We start from the raw sequence: 18887 nt of genomic DNA, 5'->3' as shown, positions 1-18887 counted from the left end.
AGGGAGGGTGTTTGACAAAGGATAAGAGGCTGCCAGCTCTGCAGGCAAGGGGTGACATAACTGGGCTCCTGAGCCCCGTAGGGGTGCCGCAGAAAGAATGCAGTTGGTTAAGGGAGCTGTGGACTCAGAAAGGTTGAAAACCACACAGTAGCTACGGTACATGCAACACACTGCAGACTCCAGTTGTAATGTTTACACAACAGCAATTGTAAAGCACTTTGTGTATGAAGACTGCTTAACTTCCCAGGGAAAGTTTTACTGGACTTATTTCTGTGTTGCCATGCTTAAGTTGATGATTAATGTGATGTTTAAGGCACTAAATAAACAAATATTAGGAACACAAACTTTATTCAGATAAAATCTCTCATTTTCTTTCTCTCACTGTATGGCACAAGGTGCTTTCTGATCCTCAAACTACCTGCAGGAAAGTGATTTTCAAATAATTACATCAGTGGTATGGTATGTTTTTCAGACTCTTCCACCGGCATAGTAGCGACCTATCTCTGATTCCAGCATGATTGTTCTACCAATCCTCCCAAATCAAGAAGCATTAACACACACCCACACACCCCTCTTACTGGAAACTCACACTGTAGCTATGACACTCACAAAAAGTTAAGAGTTAATGTGCACAGATCCAACATGCCCAATTTTTTGACAAGGAGGACAAAATGAATTTAGATTTTGCCCTTCCTCCACCAGTCCTTTCATCCTAAAGTCATATGTTCTCAGTAGTCCTCAGTACTGTCATTTCAGATAGTAACTTCTACCAGGTAAGGATTGGAGCAGAATTCGGGGTCTTCTAGTGTATACCATTCCAAAGTCTGAGAAAGGGAGAAGGAATCAAAGCGGCTTTTTGATCATAATCTCTCTCTTTGCAAATCCATTAATCTTTCTTAACAAGAACAAATTTCCTAAGTTATGAATATAGCATTATATTCCTTCTGTCCATTTTAAAATGTCGTGTCAGCACATACAAGCACCTGAGATATATATACATAGAAAATACTGAATCAAAAACTCAGAACATTTTCCAAACTGGGTGGGAATTTAATTGAACCATCGTCCTGGGGCCGGATGGAAAGTTATCGAGATCAAACTTCAGTTTGTACGGTAATGGGATCTTTGTTACATAAGAGCTCAGTTGTTCAAGTGGTGCTGTGTAGCTGCTATGATCTAGAAGAGCATGTGACCAGGCTTTTTTCAGCAAACGGTTCACATTCCTTTGAACTGCTGCATTATAGAAAGGAGCTGCTGATTGCGCTGATAAACGCTTTGCTGTTCGTCTCTCAATCTTTCCTGATCATTGAGAATCTCTTCCTGCGACAAAACAAGAAAACCGGGTTTTAGATTATTATTATTTTGAGCCACGGGAATGAACTGCAAGATAGGACATCTTCCTTTAGACCTGCTCCTTTTACAACCTATCCATGTTTCTTGCAAAAAAATAAGGTATATATATATTGCTATATATATATATATATAGAGAGAGAGAGAGAGAGAGAGAGAGAGAGAGAGAGAGAGAGAGAGAGAGAACAAGTCTCTGGCACTGTGTAACACTTACTTATGCAGCAAGATTCCTGTTACTCTCCCCTCCCCATCATCCAAATCTGCTCTAGGACAGGCATCCCCAAATTGCGGCCCTCCAGATGTTTTGGCCTACAACTCCCATGATCCCTAGCTAACAGGACCAGTGGTCGGGGAAGACGGGAATTGTAGTCCAAAACATCTGGAGGGCCGAAGTTTGGGGATGCCAGCTCTAGGAGGTCTCCTGGCGCAGATTTTGAGAGATGCATGGGTGGCGGCAGGGAAGAGAAGGGAGAAGTTATGTTGGGCAACAGGAAGCCTGCTATACAAGCAGAACAGCACAGTTGGATACAACCCTCTGTGTCAGACCATAAACACATTAGCTCAGGCATCCCCTGATTTGATCCCAGAATGTCCCACTTTTCCTTAGGATGTTCCTATTTTCATTGGGAAAATGTTGGGAGGATATGGCGTTATCCAATCCCTGAGCCATCTGAAGGCAATCCAGTATAGGGAAGTTTTTTAAACTGTTCAATGTTTCATTATGTTTTTATATAAGTTGGAAGCTGCCTACAGTGGCTGGGGCAACCCAGCAAGGTATGTGGGGTAGAAATAGTAAAATTATCATTGAGGAATGGGACGTCCCTATTTTCGTTGAAGAAACGTTGGAGGGTATGATATTTTACATGCACAAAGCAAAAAACAAATAAATCACTTGTTTCATTTACTGTTTTGTTTAAATAATATAAACAGTAGACAGAGCAAGAGGTATGGTTTTGCTTTTAAAACCGAACTCTCAGCACAGGAATTCTCTAAAATCAGTGATAAATATAGGTCTGAATGGGAACAAACTATGTTTATGGCCCCACGAACATGGTATCCCTAAAACATTGACAGTAGAAAAGTCTGTGGACACACTCACACACCAAGGAACTGCAGGCTATAGCAAATCACACTCTCCAAAAACAATTTAATGCTGTGAGTCAGAACGAGCAATATGTGAGTCATCACTGGATTTTGCTTTGGGTCACTTCCTTGTGTAAAGGCAAAGGAAAACAAGGCCCATCCGTTAAACTGTACTATTTCTACTTTTGCAGTCAAAGAGAGCTGCAGATCTTTTAATCTTGGAATACTGTCTTTGTGAAAAACATAACTTTCGGTCCTTTCACCAGGCACACGGCAAGTGAGCTACGGGTAACTCCATATAAGGGCAAACTTGCATCGGAAAATTATTGTTGCTCTCCCCAAATTGCAGTGTGGCCAAGACTGGGAATTTAGTACCATGAGGAAACACCCAGATAGCATAAGAACGTAAGAAGAATGTGTTGGATCAGGCCAGTGGCCCATCTAGTCCAGAATCCTGTCCTCACAATGGCCAACCAGAAGCCCATGGGAAACCTGGACAAACCTGGGAAACCAGCGAGCAGGACCTGGACAACTGGTATTTAGGAACAGCAGAAGCAGCTGGGAAGAAAGAAGAGCAGTTCAGGGATATTTAAAAATAATAATTTTATAGGTTGTGTGTCTTTGCTTCTCAGTTTGTATTGCGTTATTGTGACTTGCTGTTATTTTTATTGATTATGGTTTAGAAATTATTTAATGTAAATGATAATAGTGAATTTCTGTTTCATTATTATTTGCTGGTATTTAATTTTATTATGTACTCTTATATTCTAATTGATTAAGCTGTGACATTTTTGTATTAGAGCAGATTATGAGGTGTGCAATCTTTGTTGTTTCTTCAGCTTGTAAGCTGCCCTGTGTATAGCAATATAGAAAGGCAGTATGTAAATTAAGTGAAACGAAAATAAAATGAAATTATTTCCTCCAGCTGTGGAGCCATAATGCCTAGCAGCTTTCAATAGTCCTCTCCTCCCTGAATTTGTCCCATCCTCTTTTAAAGCCAACTAGGTTGGCAGCCATCACTATCTCTAATGCAAATGAGTTCCATAGTTTAACTATGCTCTGGGTGAAAAAGTCCTTTCTTTTATTTCCCCTGAATTTTAAGGACAGATCCTGAAGCTGAAGCTCCAATACTTTGGCCACCTCATGAGAAGAGAAAAGACTCCCTGGAAAAGACCCTGATGTTGGGAAAGATTGAGGGCACTAGGAGAAGGGGACGACAGAGGACGAGATGGTTGGACAGTGTTCTCGAAGCTACCAACATGAGTTTGACCAAACTGCGGGAGGCAGTGGAAGACAGGAGGTCCTGGCGTGCTCTGGTCCATGGGGTCACAAAGAGTCGGACACGACTAAACGACTAAACAACAAATTCACAAACCACTGCTTTGGCAACCAATCCAGAATTCAGAAAAGCAGTTCATGATTAATGACATCTTTCTTGGGCAAGAGAGCCACAGGGACAGCAAAAATTAGTGGATGGGACTACTGACATTATTGTGAAGCCCAGTATGTGCTCCAACACAGGGGCTTGGCATGGGGTTTCTGGGCCCTGGAGCCTGGCCTTACCACCACGTCCCTTGCCCCCTTGCTGAATGGGCGCCTGTCCAGTGTCGGGGTGGGGTATTTGCCCATCAAGGGCTGCATTGGGCGGGAGGACTTGTCCCTGCATGGGCGGGCAAGGTTGAAACGCAGCCCTACTTGGCTCCAGTGGCCAGGGCTGAGCTGGCGTGCGAGTTCCGAGGAACCCTCCGTACCCCAGGCGTGCATGGCTGGCAGCATTGGTGGTGAGAGCTGGCCTGGTGGGGTGGCTTCTGCTGATCCTCCATGCCCTACCTCTGCCCGGCAAACACGCATGCCGGGCAACAGAAAAGGATGCAGCGCTGCTGGTCCAGCGGTCACATTGGGCCTTTGATGGAAGGGGCTGGTTCTCTATGTCCCAAAGGGAGCATATGTGGCATTATGGTCAGGGAATATATTCTGTAGATTTGGTTTCCCAATACGTCCTTCGGGTATACCAAAATAAACTCTGGAAGTGAGCTGATGAGCTTAAACTAGAGAAAAAACAGGTTGGAAATGGCCCATCCCATAGCCACTGCTAGACAGAAACAACAAAATCCACACCATGCATTTAAGGTAATACTATACAGTGTTACCTTGGTCCTCAAATGCCTTGGTTCCCAAAGTAAGTGTTCCAGTTTTCAAACGTTTTTCATAAGCCGAACGTCCAATGCAGCTGTCGGCTATTGTTTCTGGGCGCCTGCACCAATCAGAAGCTGCGCCTTGGTTTTCAAACATTTCAGAAGTCAAATTGACTTCCGGAATGGATGAGGTTTGGCGCTTTAGTTTTTGCTGCTTATTTTGTGTTTTTGTTTCTGAGGCTTTTTCAGTTGATTTGTTTTTGTGACTGTGTGGAACCCAGTTCAGCTACTGATTGATTGTGTGACTGCGGAAATGGATAAAAGCCCCACCCCCATCCAAACAATGACTATCATCCGTGCAGGTAAGGGGAAAAAATAATTTTAATTTTTATCGTCTACAATACTGTCTTATTTATTTTTATAGTACAGTACACTGTTTATTGCTTTCATTTTATGGATCTATGGTTTCGATAGATAGTAAAATTCATGTTAAATTGCTGTTTTAGGGGTTGTTTTTAAAAGTCTGGAACGGATTAATCCATTTTGCATTACTTTCTATGGGAAAGCGCGCCTTGGTTTTAGAACGCTTTGGTTTTGGAATGGACTTCCGGAACGGATTAAGTTTGAGAACAAAGGTACCACTGTACCAGTTGTGGCTTCCTCTAAAGAATCCTAGCTGTCTTAAGCATATCCGGCACTGTGGTGCAAAGATCCCTCCGGTGCCCCCCCTCCATGTCCCAGAGTTGTCAACCTTTTCCCAAGCCTCTGCGGGGATTGCTCTCCTCCTGTGGAGGCTTGGGAAGCAAGCTGCATGCCCGCCAGCCAGCCATATAGTTGGCGGGGCGCAGCTTCCATCCTAAGCCTCTACAGGGATTGCTGCTTGCCCTCCAGCCATATGGTTGATGGGGCACAGCTGGCGGGCATGCAGGGAAAGGGGAGGCCACCAGCAAAGCCGCGCAGCTCCCCCACTTGCTGGGGCGCCCATGAGAGGTCGGCGCCCTGGCGCAAAGTGCCACTAAACTCTATGGGAAAGACGGCTCTGCTGAGAGTTGCTAGGTGAACCCTATTCTCTTCCCCGAGTTGCCATTCCCACAGTTCCCTATGAAAAGGGATTGACTGTTAAACCACACTGGGAACTATAGCTCGGGGGGGGGGGGGGAATAAGGTTTCTCCTGACAACTCTCATCACCCTTGACAAACTTCAGTTCCCAAGATTATTTGCCATGCATGTTAAAGTGGTGTAAGACTGCCTTAAATATAAGGTATGAAACAGGTTAACCAACAAGTTTTATGGCTGGCAGAACTAAAGGTAGACCCTGAATGCTGAAAGTACACGTCTTGCAACAGCAGTGTGCAGTTCTAAGTAAATGTTCCGCGAATAGCATGGAATGCAAACCTAAGGGACAGGGCATTAGGAAAAGCCCTAACTTGTAATATTTACCCTCAGTTTGTAGAGCTCTTTTCTTTCTTTGTCATTCTCTTCTGCTCTGGCTTGCAGCCACGCTTCATTTTGAGCTTTGTGTTTCTCCAGCATCTCTTGGAGTTCCTAATTTATTTTTTTGCAAATAAAATAAAATCCACACTCGTAAAGGTTTTAAGTGTTTTTCAGCCACACATTTAAAGTTTAAAGAACAGTGAAAGGAGTGCAAGAATTGGCACAGCTTCTTCAGATACACTGAAACAGAAGTCACCAGACCCTTATGTATAGTGTGGTGACTTCTGTTTCAGTGTATCTGAAGAAGTGTGCATGCACACGAAAGCTTATACCTACGACAAACTTAGTTGGCCTCTAAGGTGCTACTGGAAGGATTTTTTATTTTTATTTTGACTGCGTCAGACCAACACGGCTACCTACCTGTTACTCCCAAATGTTTAACCATAGCAGCAAGAAAACCCCATCCTCGCCAAACCCTAAATTATGTTCCTGAAATGAAGAGAGTTTTTTGTGCAGGGGGCTGTGAGATCCATTCAGTTCCGATACTAGGATAAATTCATGGGCTCAGAATTCTTTAATTCTCAACGTAAATCTTTTTACACCAGCCTCCAATTGGTGGATCTTGGGGTTGTAGTTTAAAAAGTCCCCACAAACCGAAAGTCCGTCCATCCCTGGCCTAGAATTCTTCCAACCATTTTAAATATTATTTTTCCATAGGCAACAACAACAAAAACCGAGCAAGCGGACAATATTTCAAAACTATCTAGCGACAGAAGCGTCACTGCATCAAACCAAGCGACAAGGTCCCATAAAAATCATAATTAAGGTAAAAGGTAAAGGATCCCTGGATGGTTAAGTCCAGTCAAAGGCGATTATGGGGTTGCGGTGCTCATATTGCTTTCAGGCCAAGGGAGCCGTTACTTGTCCACAGACAGCTTTCTGGGTCATGTGGCCAGCATGACTAAACCACTTCTGGTGCAACAGAACACCACGATGAGTGCCAGAACGCATGGAAACACTGTTTTCCTTCCCACCACAGTGGTACCTATTTATCTACTTCCACTGGTGTGCTTTTGAACTGCTAGGTTAGCAGGAGCTGGGACAGAGCAACGGGAGTGCACTCCGTTGCGTGGATTCAAACTGCCGACCTTCTGATGGGCAAGCCCAAGAGACTCCATGGTTTAGACCACAGCGCCACCCACTCCCACAAATCACAATTAGAGGGACTCAACCCTCAAACATCTCTCCGGAGCAGGTCATGTGTTGACGGAGGTTGCCAACCATGTTCTTCATGTCAAATGTAGGCCATTAAGCAATACCAAGCAATCCTAAAAGTTGTCTATGGTCATCACTGGATTTCTTCTTGCTTCAACCTGTTTTGACCATTTACTAATCAGAGTACCAAACAATTGTCACATGTGAAAGCTACCTAAGAAGATGTAGGAGTGTCAGCCCAGAGTTTCATGGAGGAGCAGAAACTTACCTTCTGTTGATTTTTAAAGTGTTTGTTGAACCGCTCTTTTTCACGTTGAAAAGTCAGTGTTTCCTGGACCAGTTCAGCTTTTGCACTGAAAAGACGATCATAGGAGAAAATAAAAGGTTTAAATGTTTGGATTCAAGAAGCCACAATGATCATTCAGACTGGAGGAGCAGCAGAGCATCCTTGAATACAGGGATCATTCTTCCTACCATACAGACTTTGAGATAAAAACAGTGGTAGTCTCTACATCTTCCTTTGAAGATGAGTCTTGAGGGTTGATAGCTCTTGATGGAACCCTAGGGAAGTGAATCCTAGTTAAAAACAAGGGGGAGATTTCATCTTGCTCTAAAAATTCCAAGGTCTCAAATAAATTAAGGTAAACACATACATAAGTATATAAACCATATAAACCATACGTCTGAAATAGCATGGGAGAGCAATCCTGAAGCCATTTTGACTCTCCCAATGACTTCAAATATTCCTCTTCAGTAAGGGAGACCAATGGGGAAAGCCTTCCCATTGTCTTTTTGCTTACAAATGCTGTCTTAAGGGTGTATTTGTGTAGTAATAGGGTGAGCCTGTGACCTGGACTCAGGAACTAAAGTACAGTGGTACCTCGGGTTACAAACGCTTCAGGTTGCAAACTCCGCTAACCCAGAAATAGTACCTCAGGTTAAGAACTTTGCTTCAGGATGAGAACAGAAATTGTGCTCTGGCGGTGCAACAGCAGCAGGAGACCTCATTAGCTAAAGTGGTGCTTCAGGTTAAGAACAGTTTCAGCTTAAGAACGGACCTCTGGAACGAATTTAGTTCTTAACCAGAGGTACCACTGTATTAACCATCTCAAAAGAATGGCCAGGCTGCCCAGGAAATGTAATCAGGGACCATTATCAGGTGTCCTGGCAGGCAGAATTTCTGCTGAAGACCACCTCCTTCTGTGATGAACGTATTTTTTTGGGGGGGGGTCTTGGGCTACAGGGTGGGCAATTTCAAAAGTCTATATAAGGGCTTGCCCACCATTGTCTGGGGTTCCTCCTCCCTCCTGCATGTGGTGAGTGAGGACCCTGTTGCAACAGTTAATAAAGATCAGACTTACTAGCTGCTTTGCTTCTCAATATTCTCTGGTTGGCCTCTGTTATTTTTTCCAACCGATAGGGAACCAACTTAAGGACTCTATACGGGCTCTTGGATACCCCATAAGTGAAAAGGAGCACGTTTTTATTTATTACAATCTCTGTGATTGATTTGATCCTGTGCCGGGACAACACATAACTTTTTGTTTAATTAAGGATGAAATATCTTAATTCTTTAAATATTTTTGGGCACCTTCCCATTTTACAAGTTCCTGCTCAGGGTTAAGAATTGCCTATGTTTCTGTTTGGTTAAACTGGGAAGCAGTAGTTGATGGAAAAGCACCCCAATTACTATAGAAGATAGGATGAAAGGGCAGAGATCTAAAAATACAAACTGGACATGTCAAGGTCAAAGCAGGTGAGTGATCACTTTGCCTGTTGACTGGTAATTACTCAAATGTGTGCTTTTATGTTAAACTCAAGGGCAGAGATCCATAGATCACTTTTAAATAAACCATACTTAAAAGTTAAGCAAATATAAGTCCAGAAGATTTAATTTCAGGGCACGGGAGAGTAGAAAGCTGAGCTTCATTCATCTGTGAATTATATTGGTGAGGTTGGCACCACCTGTTTGTTAAAAAGAAATATTGTGTTCCCCTTAGACAATCCCCCCCCCCGTTTAGAGACAGAAGCTTTTGGTCTGGGCTATTAGTTTGAGAAAAGTGTGTCAGGGTGTAAAGTATCCCTTTCGGAGAGAGACAAATGCTTGCAATGTTCTTTTTTTTTTCTGGCTTGGGCGGGAAGTATGATGTAGTTTTGATAGGACTCAGGAATGGAATTAAAGGAAGGGGAATGAAGAAGACCTAGAATCTTGGTATAAGTCCTTAATCAAGAGAGGACTAATTTTTAATGAGGAGGAAAGTTATTCAGTGAATTGAAAAGAGTTTTTATATCAGGGATGCTTATAACGAAGTGGAACTTCGTTTGGCTAGGAACTGACTTTTTCTCTCCTGTTTTTTTTTAATACAACTTTTCAGCTTAACTTGGTTTTCCTCCGGGAATATTTTTATCTCTCCTCCAACTGCGCCTTCCCGGGTGGCATGCCGGCTTGGTGTTTCGGAAAGCTGGAAAGTGGCTCTGTGCTTTGTGCATTTCCTTTGGAAAGCCTGCCTGCTGTTTGCTGGAAACCAGGGAGCTATTTCCACCAGCACCCCTGCTGTGTATCAAATCCCAATTGTATGTCATTGTACACATCAGCATAGCCTGATGTGTTTCCAAGTCAACCACGGTTTGTCCACACGAGGAGGCACAAAGGGGGTATGGATGTCTTCATGTGGCTTACATCCCCCCCAGTGTATTTTATTTTTTATTTTAACAAACAAACAAACAAACAAATGTGCAATGCAACCCCCATTTACATTTTCAAATTGGATCTAATCTGGAGGTTTTTCGGGGGACAGATCAAAATGCAGAATTTTTCAAGAAACTACAGGAACAGATGTGGATTGTGGCTAAAGTCTGAGTTTACAGCTTCACAAACCAGCAGTGGGAGCATGCTAGATGCAGAGGAAAGCGGAATGTGTACTCCTTCTAGGATAGGCCTCATAAACTGTGTACACACTTGAGTGCAAATTTTATTATGTGTGCTTTTGTCCAAACCTGAGCTGAACTCAGGTTTGGACAAAACCTGTGTTATAAGAATTGTAAGGTCCCAAATATAAAATAATGTACAAGGCAAACACATGCATAAGTATATAAACCACCGTGTCTGAAATAGTACAGGAGAGCAATCCTGAACCCATTTTGACTCTCCCAAATTTCTCTGCAAGGAGGAAGGAAATGGTGAAAGCCTCTCCGTTGTCTTTTGCTTACCTGTCCTAAGGGTGTATTTGTGTATGAATAGGGTGAGCCTGTGACCTGGATTCAGGAACTAAATGTATTTACCATCACAAAAGAGTGGCCAGGCTGCCCAGGTAAAGCAATCAGTGACCATTAACAGATATCCCGGCAAACAGGATTTCTGCTGTAGACCACCTCCTGTGATGTATTTCTGCTGTAGACCGTCTCCTTCTGTGACGTATGTATGATGTTTTGGGAGGTGATCTTGAGCTACAGAGTGGGCAATTTCAAAAGTCTATATAAGGGCTTGCGCACCATTGTTCTGGGTTCCTCCTACCTCCTGCATGTGGTGAGTGAGGACCCTGTTGCAACGGTTTAATAAAGATCAGGCGTACTAGCTGCTTTGCTTCTCAATAGTCTCTCGTTGGCCTCTGTTGTTTTCTCCTACCAATAGGGAACCCACTTAAGGACTCTATATGGGCTCTTGGATACCCCGTAAGAGAAAAGGAGCAGGTTTTTCCCCTTCTTCTTATAACACCTGAGTTCTCAGCTGAACTCATGTCAGTGTTTCCTGTCCACACTAGTGGGATGTATTGATGGGATATATTCACACTCTGTGTTGTCCCCTCTCCTCAATTAGTACTTCCCCACCCTCCCCGAGATCTGGAAACCTGAGACCCACTGTGCGCATGTCCTCAGGTTTTTTGCCGATTTATGCCAAGGCCAATCACTTTGTAAAATATTTACGATACAAGTTTTCTGATATACCAAACTTGCACCAAAAAGTGGGTTAAAAACTGGGGCAGGGGAATACGTGTGTGTGGCGCCCGGTCCCACCAATGAGGAGCTCACCAATGTAGTGTAGTGTGGTGATAAATGGCACCCCACAAAATGACACTCACCCACACAAGGTTGGGTAACATGTGATTTCATATTGGATTCTCCTCCTCCCCCCCCTAACCACATTCCCCACAGATTGGGGAAATCCAAATTAAATTTGCAGTGAGGTTTTCCCATGCCTTAAAGTAATGAGAGCCATCATCCAGCATTTTCACAGCAATAAACTTTCTATAACTTATTGTCAAACATATGCTGATTTCAATCATCTAAAGACATCGAGCGTTATCTTTCACTGGAGACCAAACCATGGTCTCCAGTTGTTTTTTGGACTACAAGTCCTATTGTCCTGAGCTAGCAGGACCAGTGACCAGGGGTGATGGGAACTGTAGTCCAAAAACAGCTGAAGACCCAACTTTGGGAAGCCTTGCATTAATGAAACAACATTTCCATTAAGTGTAAAGAGAAAGAAGGCACATTCTACACATGTGGTGGACATGCAAGAGGACAAAAGCATATTGGGGAATGATTTATAATGTTTAATATTACTTTTGTGGAAAAAAACCAGAAGCTTTTTTAATAGGAATTCTAGGTCCACAAATACCAAAGGAGCAGAAAATATTGTTTATGTATGCTACGACAGCTGCGCGGATGTTATTTGCCCAAAGATGGAATGAAGACAAAGTACCCACAAAAGAAGAATGGCTGATACAGATGATGGACTATGCCAAAATGCAAAAATAACCGGGAAGATCAGAGATCAAGAAGATGATAAATTTAATAAAGAATGGGGGAAATTTATATGTTACTTAAAATAACACTGTAAACAATTAAAAACATCGGCAGGATTATTAAAAAAAAACCACTTGCAATATAACGAGGACTATGGTGAGATTGGAGTATTAAGTAAATATGGAGAACAGTATAAGATGCAGTTGGAAAAGAATAACGATGGAAACCATGGAGGAGAGGAGGGAAGTCTGGGGATTCAGAGAATCCTATGTGTATATGATGATGATTTATTTCTGATGATAATAGTTAAAGACAAAAATGAATAAAAAAAATAAGAAAGAGGGTGAAGGATCCAGAAGAAGAAGAAGAAGAAGAAGAAGAAGAAGAAGAAGAAGAAGAAGAAGAAGAAGAAGAAGAAGAAGAAGAAGAAGAAGAAGAAGAAGAAGAAGAAGAAGAAACAACATTTCCATTGATGGCAAACAATACCTACGTGCTGAGCTTTTGAAACTCGGAGTCCAGCAAAGTAAAGGCCTTTGTAATCATGTCCATTGCTTGGTTACGCACAGAATGTAAATCCTGCATCTGAGGTGTCTGAGTGGAAAGCCATTAAGTATTAGTTAATATGAGCTACTATAAATGAGGATTAACGCTTCCCCCCCTGCTGCCTCTTTTCTAAAAATTAACTTCTCTACTATGAAAGACAGCAGCCTTTCAGTGTTAAGAGTCACATTTCTCCCCCTCATAGAGCAGTCCCCCTTTTAGCACAATTATTTCCTCCTTCGTGGCAGTGAAAAGGGAGAGATGAATATTGCTGTTACAATATTGATCCAGTATTAAAGTGGTCCATGATCTTGTTCTCTCATTCATCCTACTGCCGAACCCCCTCTGCAACGTATTAGGAGATCTTCCTCTGATTTTGTACAGTATTTGATTATCCTACCTTTTGTTCCAGCACCTAAAGGGATTAGGGCAAATCCTCGGCACTTATTTAATTAATAAAGCTATTATTAATAAGTCGTAGAACAATGTAACCAAACCTATTCTTTTAAACACAATGCCCTCCTGCTTAACAAGTCATTTCTCAACATTCACTACTAATTAATTCATTTGCCAAGGAGTATGTTATGTAGACAAATATTTAATTGGTGGTTTAATTGCTAAGCAAATTAAGTACAGAGTAATTAATCTGCTAAGTAATGGTGATAATGGGGCGATCCGGGAAATGCATATAAGCAAATGATTCAAGGATCGTTTCAATGGGTCCCTCCAGCAAATAGTTCATTTTGAAATAGCATCGGAGCAATGCTTTTCAATTCACATCTGCAGGAGACAATATATGTAGATTGTAGAGAGGCAAAGACTTACTCTTGCTGTACTGGGAGAAGTACAAAAAGGAGACCTGAAGAGTTTCTAAGGGCTCCCTTACACAACAAGAATGGCAAACACAGCTGCGCTAAAAAGAGAGTTCATTTATTTATATTTGTTAAATTTTAAGCCTGCTGTTTGGTCCTCTGGGGCTGGCATGTGGGCAAAACTGCTCCTATTGCACAAGTGCAAGGGCCCCCGCGCTTACACAACAGCAGCCTGCAGAATTTAGCAGCGGGCCTTCACAAAACATTTCAAGGAATATCTCAGCACACCTAATATGTGTGCATGAAATCAACTATGCCCGTTTGTTTAAAATTTGCAAACACCACTCTTAAACTGACTGCAGGACAGTTAAGAATAATATAATAATTCGGACTCAGCTACATTAGTAAAAAAAACAGTGCTTTGAATGTGTTATAAACATGCAACACCAGATGGCGCTGCAGAGTAAAAAAAAACTTTGCGATTTTACATAGCGTTTCTCCCCCTTTTGTCATATCGATTTAATTTCTGACTTATTTATAGTGTTTTCTTCCTGTGTGTAGATCCACACTGAGTTAGATAATGGGCTTTCAGCTGCATCATGCACACTGTGTTAACGTGGAGAGCTCACAGGAGAAAAAGATAATTCAATTTTTCAATTTTGAAAATCGAATTAAGTCTACAAGTCAATCTCCTGGCTACAGCACTAACCTAGCTTTTGAAAAATGCCTTGTTTCCCCCTCGCACATTTCCCTGTGTAATATCTTGTCTGGTGAAGTTCTAGAGAACTTGAAAACTTGCTGTGTTTTTGTAACATCTTGGTTGGTCTCGGTAGAACTGGGGTTCTGGAGGGGTTTTCCCCCCTTAACAAAACTGCCACCTTTGCTTCTTTTTCAAGGGGCAGTTTCCACACTTCCAAATTTAGCATTGAATCCAAAGGGTGGGAAGCTGGGCTGTGGATGTGTTGTGGGAAAAGAAAGCTATGCCTCTCCTTGCTGTTGCTGCCCATGGCCAGGAATGAGCCCCATTGCCAACAAATTACCATGTTGGGGCTCTGTGGGTCAGAGACAGCCTGGGCTATTTTGGTCCAGAGGCAGAAATCCAAATGAGGTGGGATCTTTCATGGTACCCCAAAATCTACTTCTTGAGGCAGGATATCTCTTGGTACCCAATAGCACAGGTTGCCAAGGGGGTAGGGCAGGGGTGTCAAACTCAAATTCATCGGGGGCCGCATCAGCAGTTTGGTCACCCTCAAAGGGCCGGTTGTATCTGTAGGACTATGTGTCCACTCTTTATTATCATAAATTATTGTCACTGCATTCAATTATTACTGTTTTTTGTAATAATGTAAGTAATAACTAGCTCTGAAAGCAGAAACATAGTCAGAATAATGGCAAGTAAAATAAAAAAATTCCTTCAGTAGCACCTTAAAGACCAACTAAGTTTATATTTTGGTATGAGCTTTCGTGTGCATGCACACTTCTTCAGATACACAGTGTATCTGAAGAAGTGTGCATGCACACGAAAGCTCATACCAAAATATAAACTTAGTTGGTCTTTAAGGTGCTACTGAAGGAATTTTTTTATTTTGCTTCGACTCAGACCAACACGGCTACCTACCTGTAACTAGAACTAATGGCAAGTAGATATTCAAATGTACAATTATTGTACAATTTATTGAAAAATGATTTTTGGTAACTGCACTGGGTGGTGGAGGCTCGCTAGGGTTTCATGCAGGACCTTTGCAGAGCTACTAGTACCTGGAGGTGCTGGGGTCCTTCTGCATGCAGGACAGGTGTTCTGCCAGTGAGCCACCACCCTTCACCAAAGGGACTGGCTGAGGTTGACTCACTGGAGCTGCTCTCCTGGTTCCAGGGTTTAAGGGCCAGAAGTATAAAGCAGCACCCTATGTTTCTGAGGAGAGGGAGAGGGAGAGGGAGAGGGAGGGGAGGGAGGGAGGAAGGAAGGAAGAAAAGAGGGAGTGGGAGGGAGAGAGGAAGGAAGGAAAGAGGGGAGAGAAAGAAGAGTAGGAAATAAGGAAGGGAATAAACAAGGAAAGAAAAAGAAAGAGGGAGAGAAGACGGAAAGGGAGAAAGAAGGAAGGAAGTAGAGGGAAAGAAAGAATAAGAATGAGGGAGAGGAAGAAAGATGGGAAGGACGGAAGGAAGGAAGGAAGGAAGGAAGGAAGGAAGGAAGGAAGGAAGGAAGAAAAGAGGGAGCAGGAGGGAGAGAGGAAGGAAAGAGGTGAGAGAAAGAAGAGTAGGAAAGAAGGAATAAAGAAGGAAAGAAAAAGAAAGAGGGAGAGAAGACAGAGATAAAGAAGGAAGGAAGGAGAGGGAAAGAAAGAATAAGAATGAGAGAGAGGAAGAAAGAAAGGGAAGGGGGGGTCGCCGCCTTGATTCAGGGCCAGAAAAGAGCGCGAAGGGACCCCCCCCCGGCCCCAGCTGTTTGTCGGCGCTTTGTCGGCGCGGCACTTCAGCAGCAAGGTCCCGCTGCTGGGTCCCGCTGGCTGGGGCGCTCGGCGGGCCACATGATGAGGTCTGGCGGGCCGGATTTGGCCCCCGGGCCTTGTGTTTGACACCCATGGGGTAGGGGGTCAGGAACTGCGAGCCTGCAAAATATTACCTGTCTTAGTAGGGGAAATAGCAGACCCTCCAAGTGTCTCTATTTTCCAGGGACAGTCCCAGATTTACAGAAGCCATCCCGGTTTCTGATTTGAACCTGGAATGTCCTACTTTTCCTTAGGACATCCCTATTTTCATCAGATAAACGCTGGCAGGTATAGAGTTATCGGACCCCTGAGCATAGGTGCCAAGTTCCGGATTGAAAAATCCAGGATCAGCAGCCCCGTGGCACCAGAAGTCGCTTCTATACACTTCCGGACATGCGTAGAAGCGACTTCTTGTGCTGCGGACATTTTGGAAATGGGCACAGCGGCATCGGAAGTCACTTCTACACATGTCCGGAAGTGCATAGAAAAGACTTCCGGTGCCGGTGCGGCACCAGAAGAACACGGCCGCCGGCAGGAGCTCCATAATCTGGGGGAATATGGGGTATTTTGCCATTTGGGACACCTGCAGGAAACGGTAAAAAATACGGGGGTTTCCCGGGGAAAACGGGGCACTTGGCAGCTATGACCCTGAGCCATCTAAAGACAGCCATGTATAAGGAAGTTTTTTGTTTTTTGTTTTAAAAAATTCAGTGTTTATTATGTTTTTATATATGTTGGATGCCGCCCAGAGTGGCTGAGGCAATGCAGTCAGATGGACGGGGTATAAATAGTAAAATTGTCATTGTGGAATGGGACATCCCTGTTTTAATTGGAAAAATGTTGGATGATATGAAATAGTATTCTTTCCCTAGGAAAAATATTGCTTCTTTCTTTCTTTCTTTCTGATGGAAAAACACTTGCAAAAACCAACCAAGCAGAAATCCTAGACACATATGTCAAATCCATCTGGCAGGAACTCATTCTTTTTAAATTAACATAAGGCTTACGGCACTAAAGGAAGACGTTCAGCACACTTTACCTTTGTCTTGTTTTTGACGATGGCCCGTGAGGGTGACCTATGGCACCAGAAAGTGGTTCATCTCAGTGGACTGGGGCCTGGCATAAGCCATGGTATACCCAGCGGAATATATACCGTATATATATTCCCCTTTGCATTTTCTCCTGCTCTGACCTAATTGTCTCCACTGAATACCCCATGACATGATAGAGATACCTTGGCTTTAAATGCAGGCGAACAGCCAGGCAACAACAGTGGCAAACCATCGGATGCGTCCTTGATACAAGTCCATACCCTCCAAGTGCCCCTATTTTCCACGGATAGTCCCGGTTTCTCTTTTGATCCCAGAATATTCCGCTTTTCCTTAGGACGTTCCCATTTTCATTGGAGAAATATTGGAGGGTATGGAGTTAAGCAACCCTGGAGCCCAGGAGATAAGTAACTACCGTATATTCCGGCGTATAAGACGACTGGGCGTATAAGACGACCCCCAACTTTTCCAGTTAAAATATAGAGTTTGGGATATACTCGCCATATAAGAAATAGGACCCGGCGTAGAAGATGACCCCCGACTTTTGAGAAGATTTTCCTGGGTTAAAAAGTAAGTCTTATACGCGGGAATATACATCTGAAGGCAGCCCTGTGTAGGGAAGGTTTTTTTTAATGTTTAATGTTTTATTATGTTTTTATATGTGTTGGAGGCCGCCCAGAGTGGCTGGGGCAACCCAGTCAGATGGGTAGGGAATAATAATAATAATAATAATAATAATAATAATAATAATAATACACCCCTATTTTCATTGAAGAAATGTTGGAGGGTATACAAGTCTTGAAGAATTCTTATCTAGCCCTGTGGGCTAGGAGTGATTTTCTCCCAATTATAAATTATATATGGCAAGGCTCAAGGGTTGTGTATCAAAAAGGTGTTCAGACAAACTGAAGCCATGCTGGCGAAGTGGCAGGGAGATGAGTCATAAACATACGATATGCGCCCTTACCATTTTTTGAGGAGTAAGGAAACACTCTCACATAGCTGCCAAGTCTCCCGTGTTCCCAGCCGAAAAAATTGATTTTTTTGTTTTTCCCCGGTTTATTCTGGTGCGGCGGCCATTTTGGAACTGGGCGGAGCATGCTCAGAAGCGACTTTTGATGCTGCTTTGCCCAGTTCCAAAATGGCTGCAGCGTGACTTCTGGTGCGGTGGCCATTTTGGAACAGGGCAGAGCAGCATCAAAAGTAGCTTCTGAGCATACTCTGCCCAGTTCCAAAATGGCAGCAGCGCTACTTCCGGTCTGCTACTTCGGGTCCAGTCCCTTATTTCTCAGGCCGGAACTTGGCAGCTATGCACTCTCACTATGGGTCACCTTTCATTTGGATCTCACTAACAGCCCTCCCTCATATAATACAACTATGAGAGGGGAAAGTGCTTTTAGGCAGTTGTTTTTTAAAAAAATGTTTATTGGCCATTTTTAGCTCCGCCATGTCACTTTTGCTCTGCCCTCGCAAAGACAGCTTTCATTTCATTTTAGGCCATGAAGCTTTGCAGAAGGGTTTTGATGCCTCAGGTTCAGAGCGGAGAACGAGTGTGAGAGACCTTGCAGGCCTAAGGCACCCCACTCCTGATTCTGATTAAGAGGCTCCCCCCTGACATTTCTATCCCTCCGCTGACAAGCAGTGGCTCAGTTGGAGCCAGAAAAAAAGCATAACTTGGCAATCTCTGCCTATTTCTGCAAATTTGTATGAACTTCCGCCATAGTTCCAACCTTCCCCATTTTCCTTCTCCTAGCATGGAATATCTTAAATTGTTTCGCTTAAGAGTTATCAATGTGCCGGGATTATAATCAAATGCACCTACAATTGCAATTAGATGCCCATGTTGCCACACTTAAATTAGTCCTAAAACTGCACTGTTCTTCATATGCTTTTAATAACAACAATATTAATTTTATTATTTTTACCCTGCCCATCTGTCTGGGCTGCCCCAGCCACTCTGGGCGGCTATAAAAACGTAGTAAAACACCAAACATTTAAAGCTTCCCTAAACATGGCTGCCTTGAGATGTCTTC

General features: G+C 43.2%; 1 protein-coding gene across 4 annotated transcripts in view; it reads right to left on the bottom strand.

Moving 5' to 3' along the window:
• Positions 1–331: 331 nt before the first annotated feature.
• The window catches only part of LOC118077020 (kelch domain-containing protein 3-like), a 65363-nt gene continuing 46807 nt past the window's right edge, over positions 332–18887 (bottom strand). For all 4 annotated transcript variants that reach the window (XM_035100301.3, XM_088652640.1, XM_060280115.2 and 1 more), the window contains 4 exons: positions 12455–12555; positions 7487–7571; positions 6010–6114; positions 332–1320 (listed from right to left, as the gene is read on the bottom strand). In XM_035100301.3, the coding sequence (XP_034956192.1) occupies positions 1216–1320; positions 6010–6114; positions 7487–7571; positions 12455–12555 (396 nt within the window). In that variant the 3' untranslated portion in view covers positions 332–1215. The remainder of the gene's footprint in view (positions 1321–6009; positions 6115–7486; positions 7572–12454; positions 12556–18887) is intronic.

The sequence above is a fragment of the Zootoca vivipara genome, chromosome 10 (genome assembly GCF_965207765.1).
Source record: "Zootoca vivipara chromosome 10, rZooViv2.hap1.1, whole genome shotgun sequence".
NCBI classification, from domain to species: domain Eukaryota; kingdom Metazoa; phylum Chordata; class Lepidosauria; order Squamata; family Lacertidae; genus Zootoca; species Zootoca vivipara.
The sequence above is the reverse complement of the archived record's forward strand: the minus strand, read 5'-3'. Positions and strand labels throughout refer to the sequence as shown.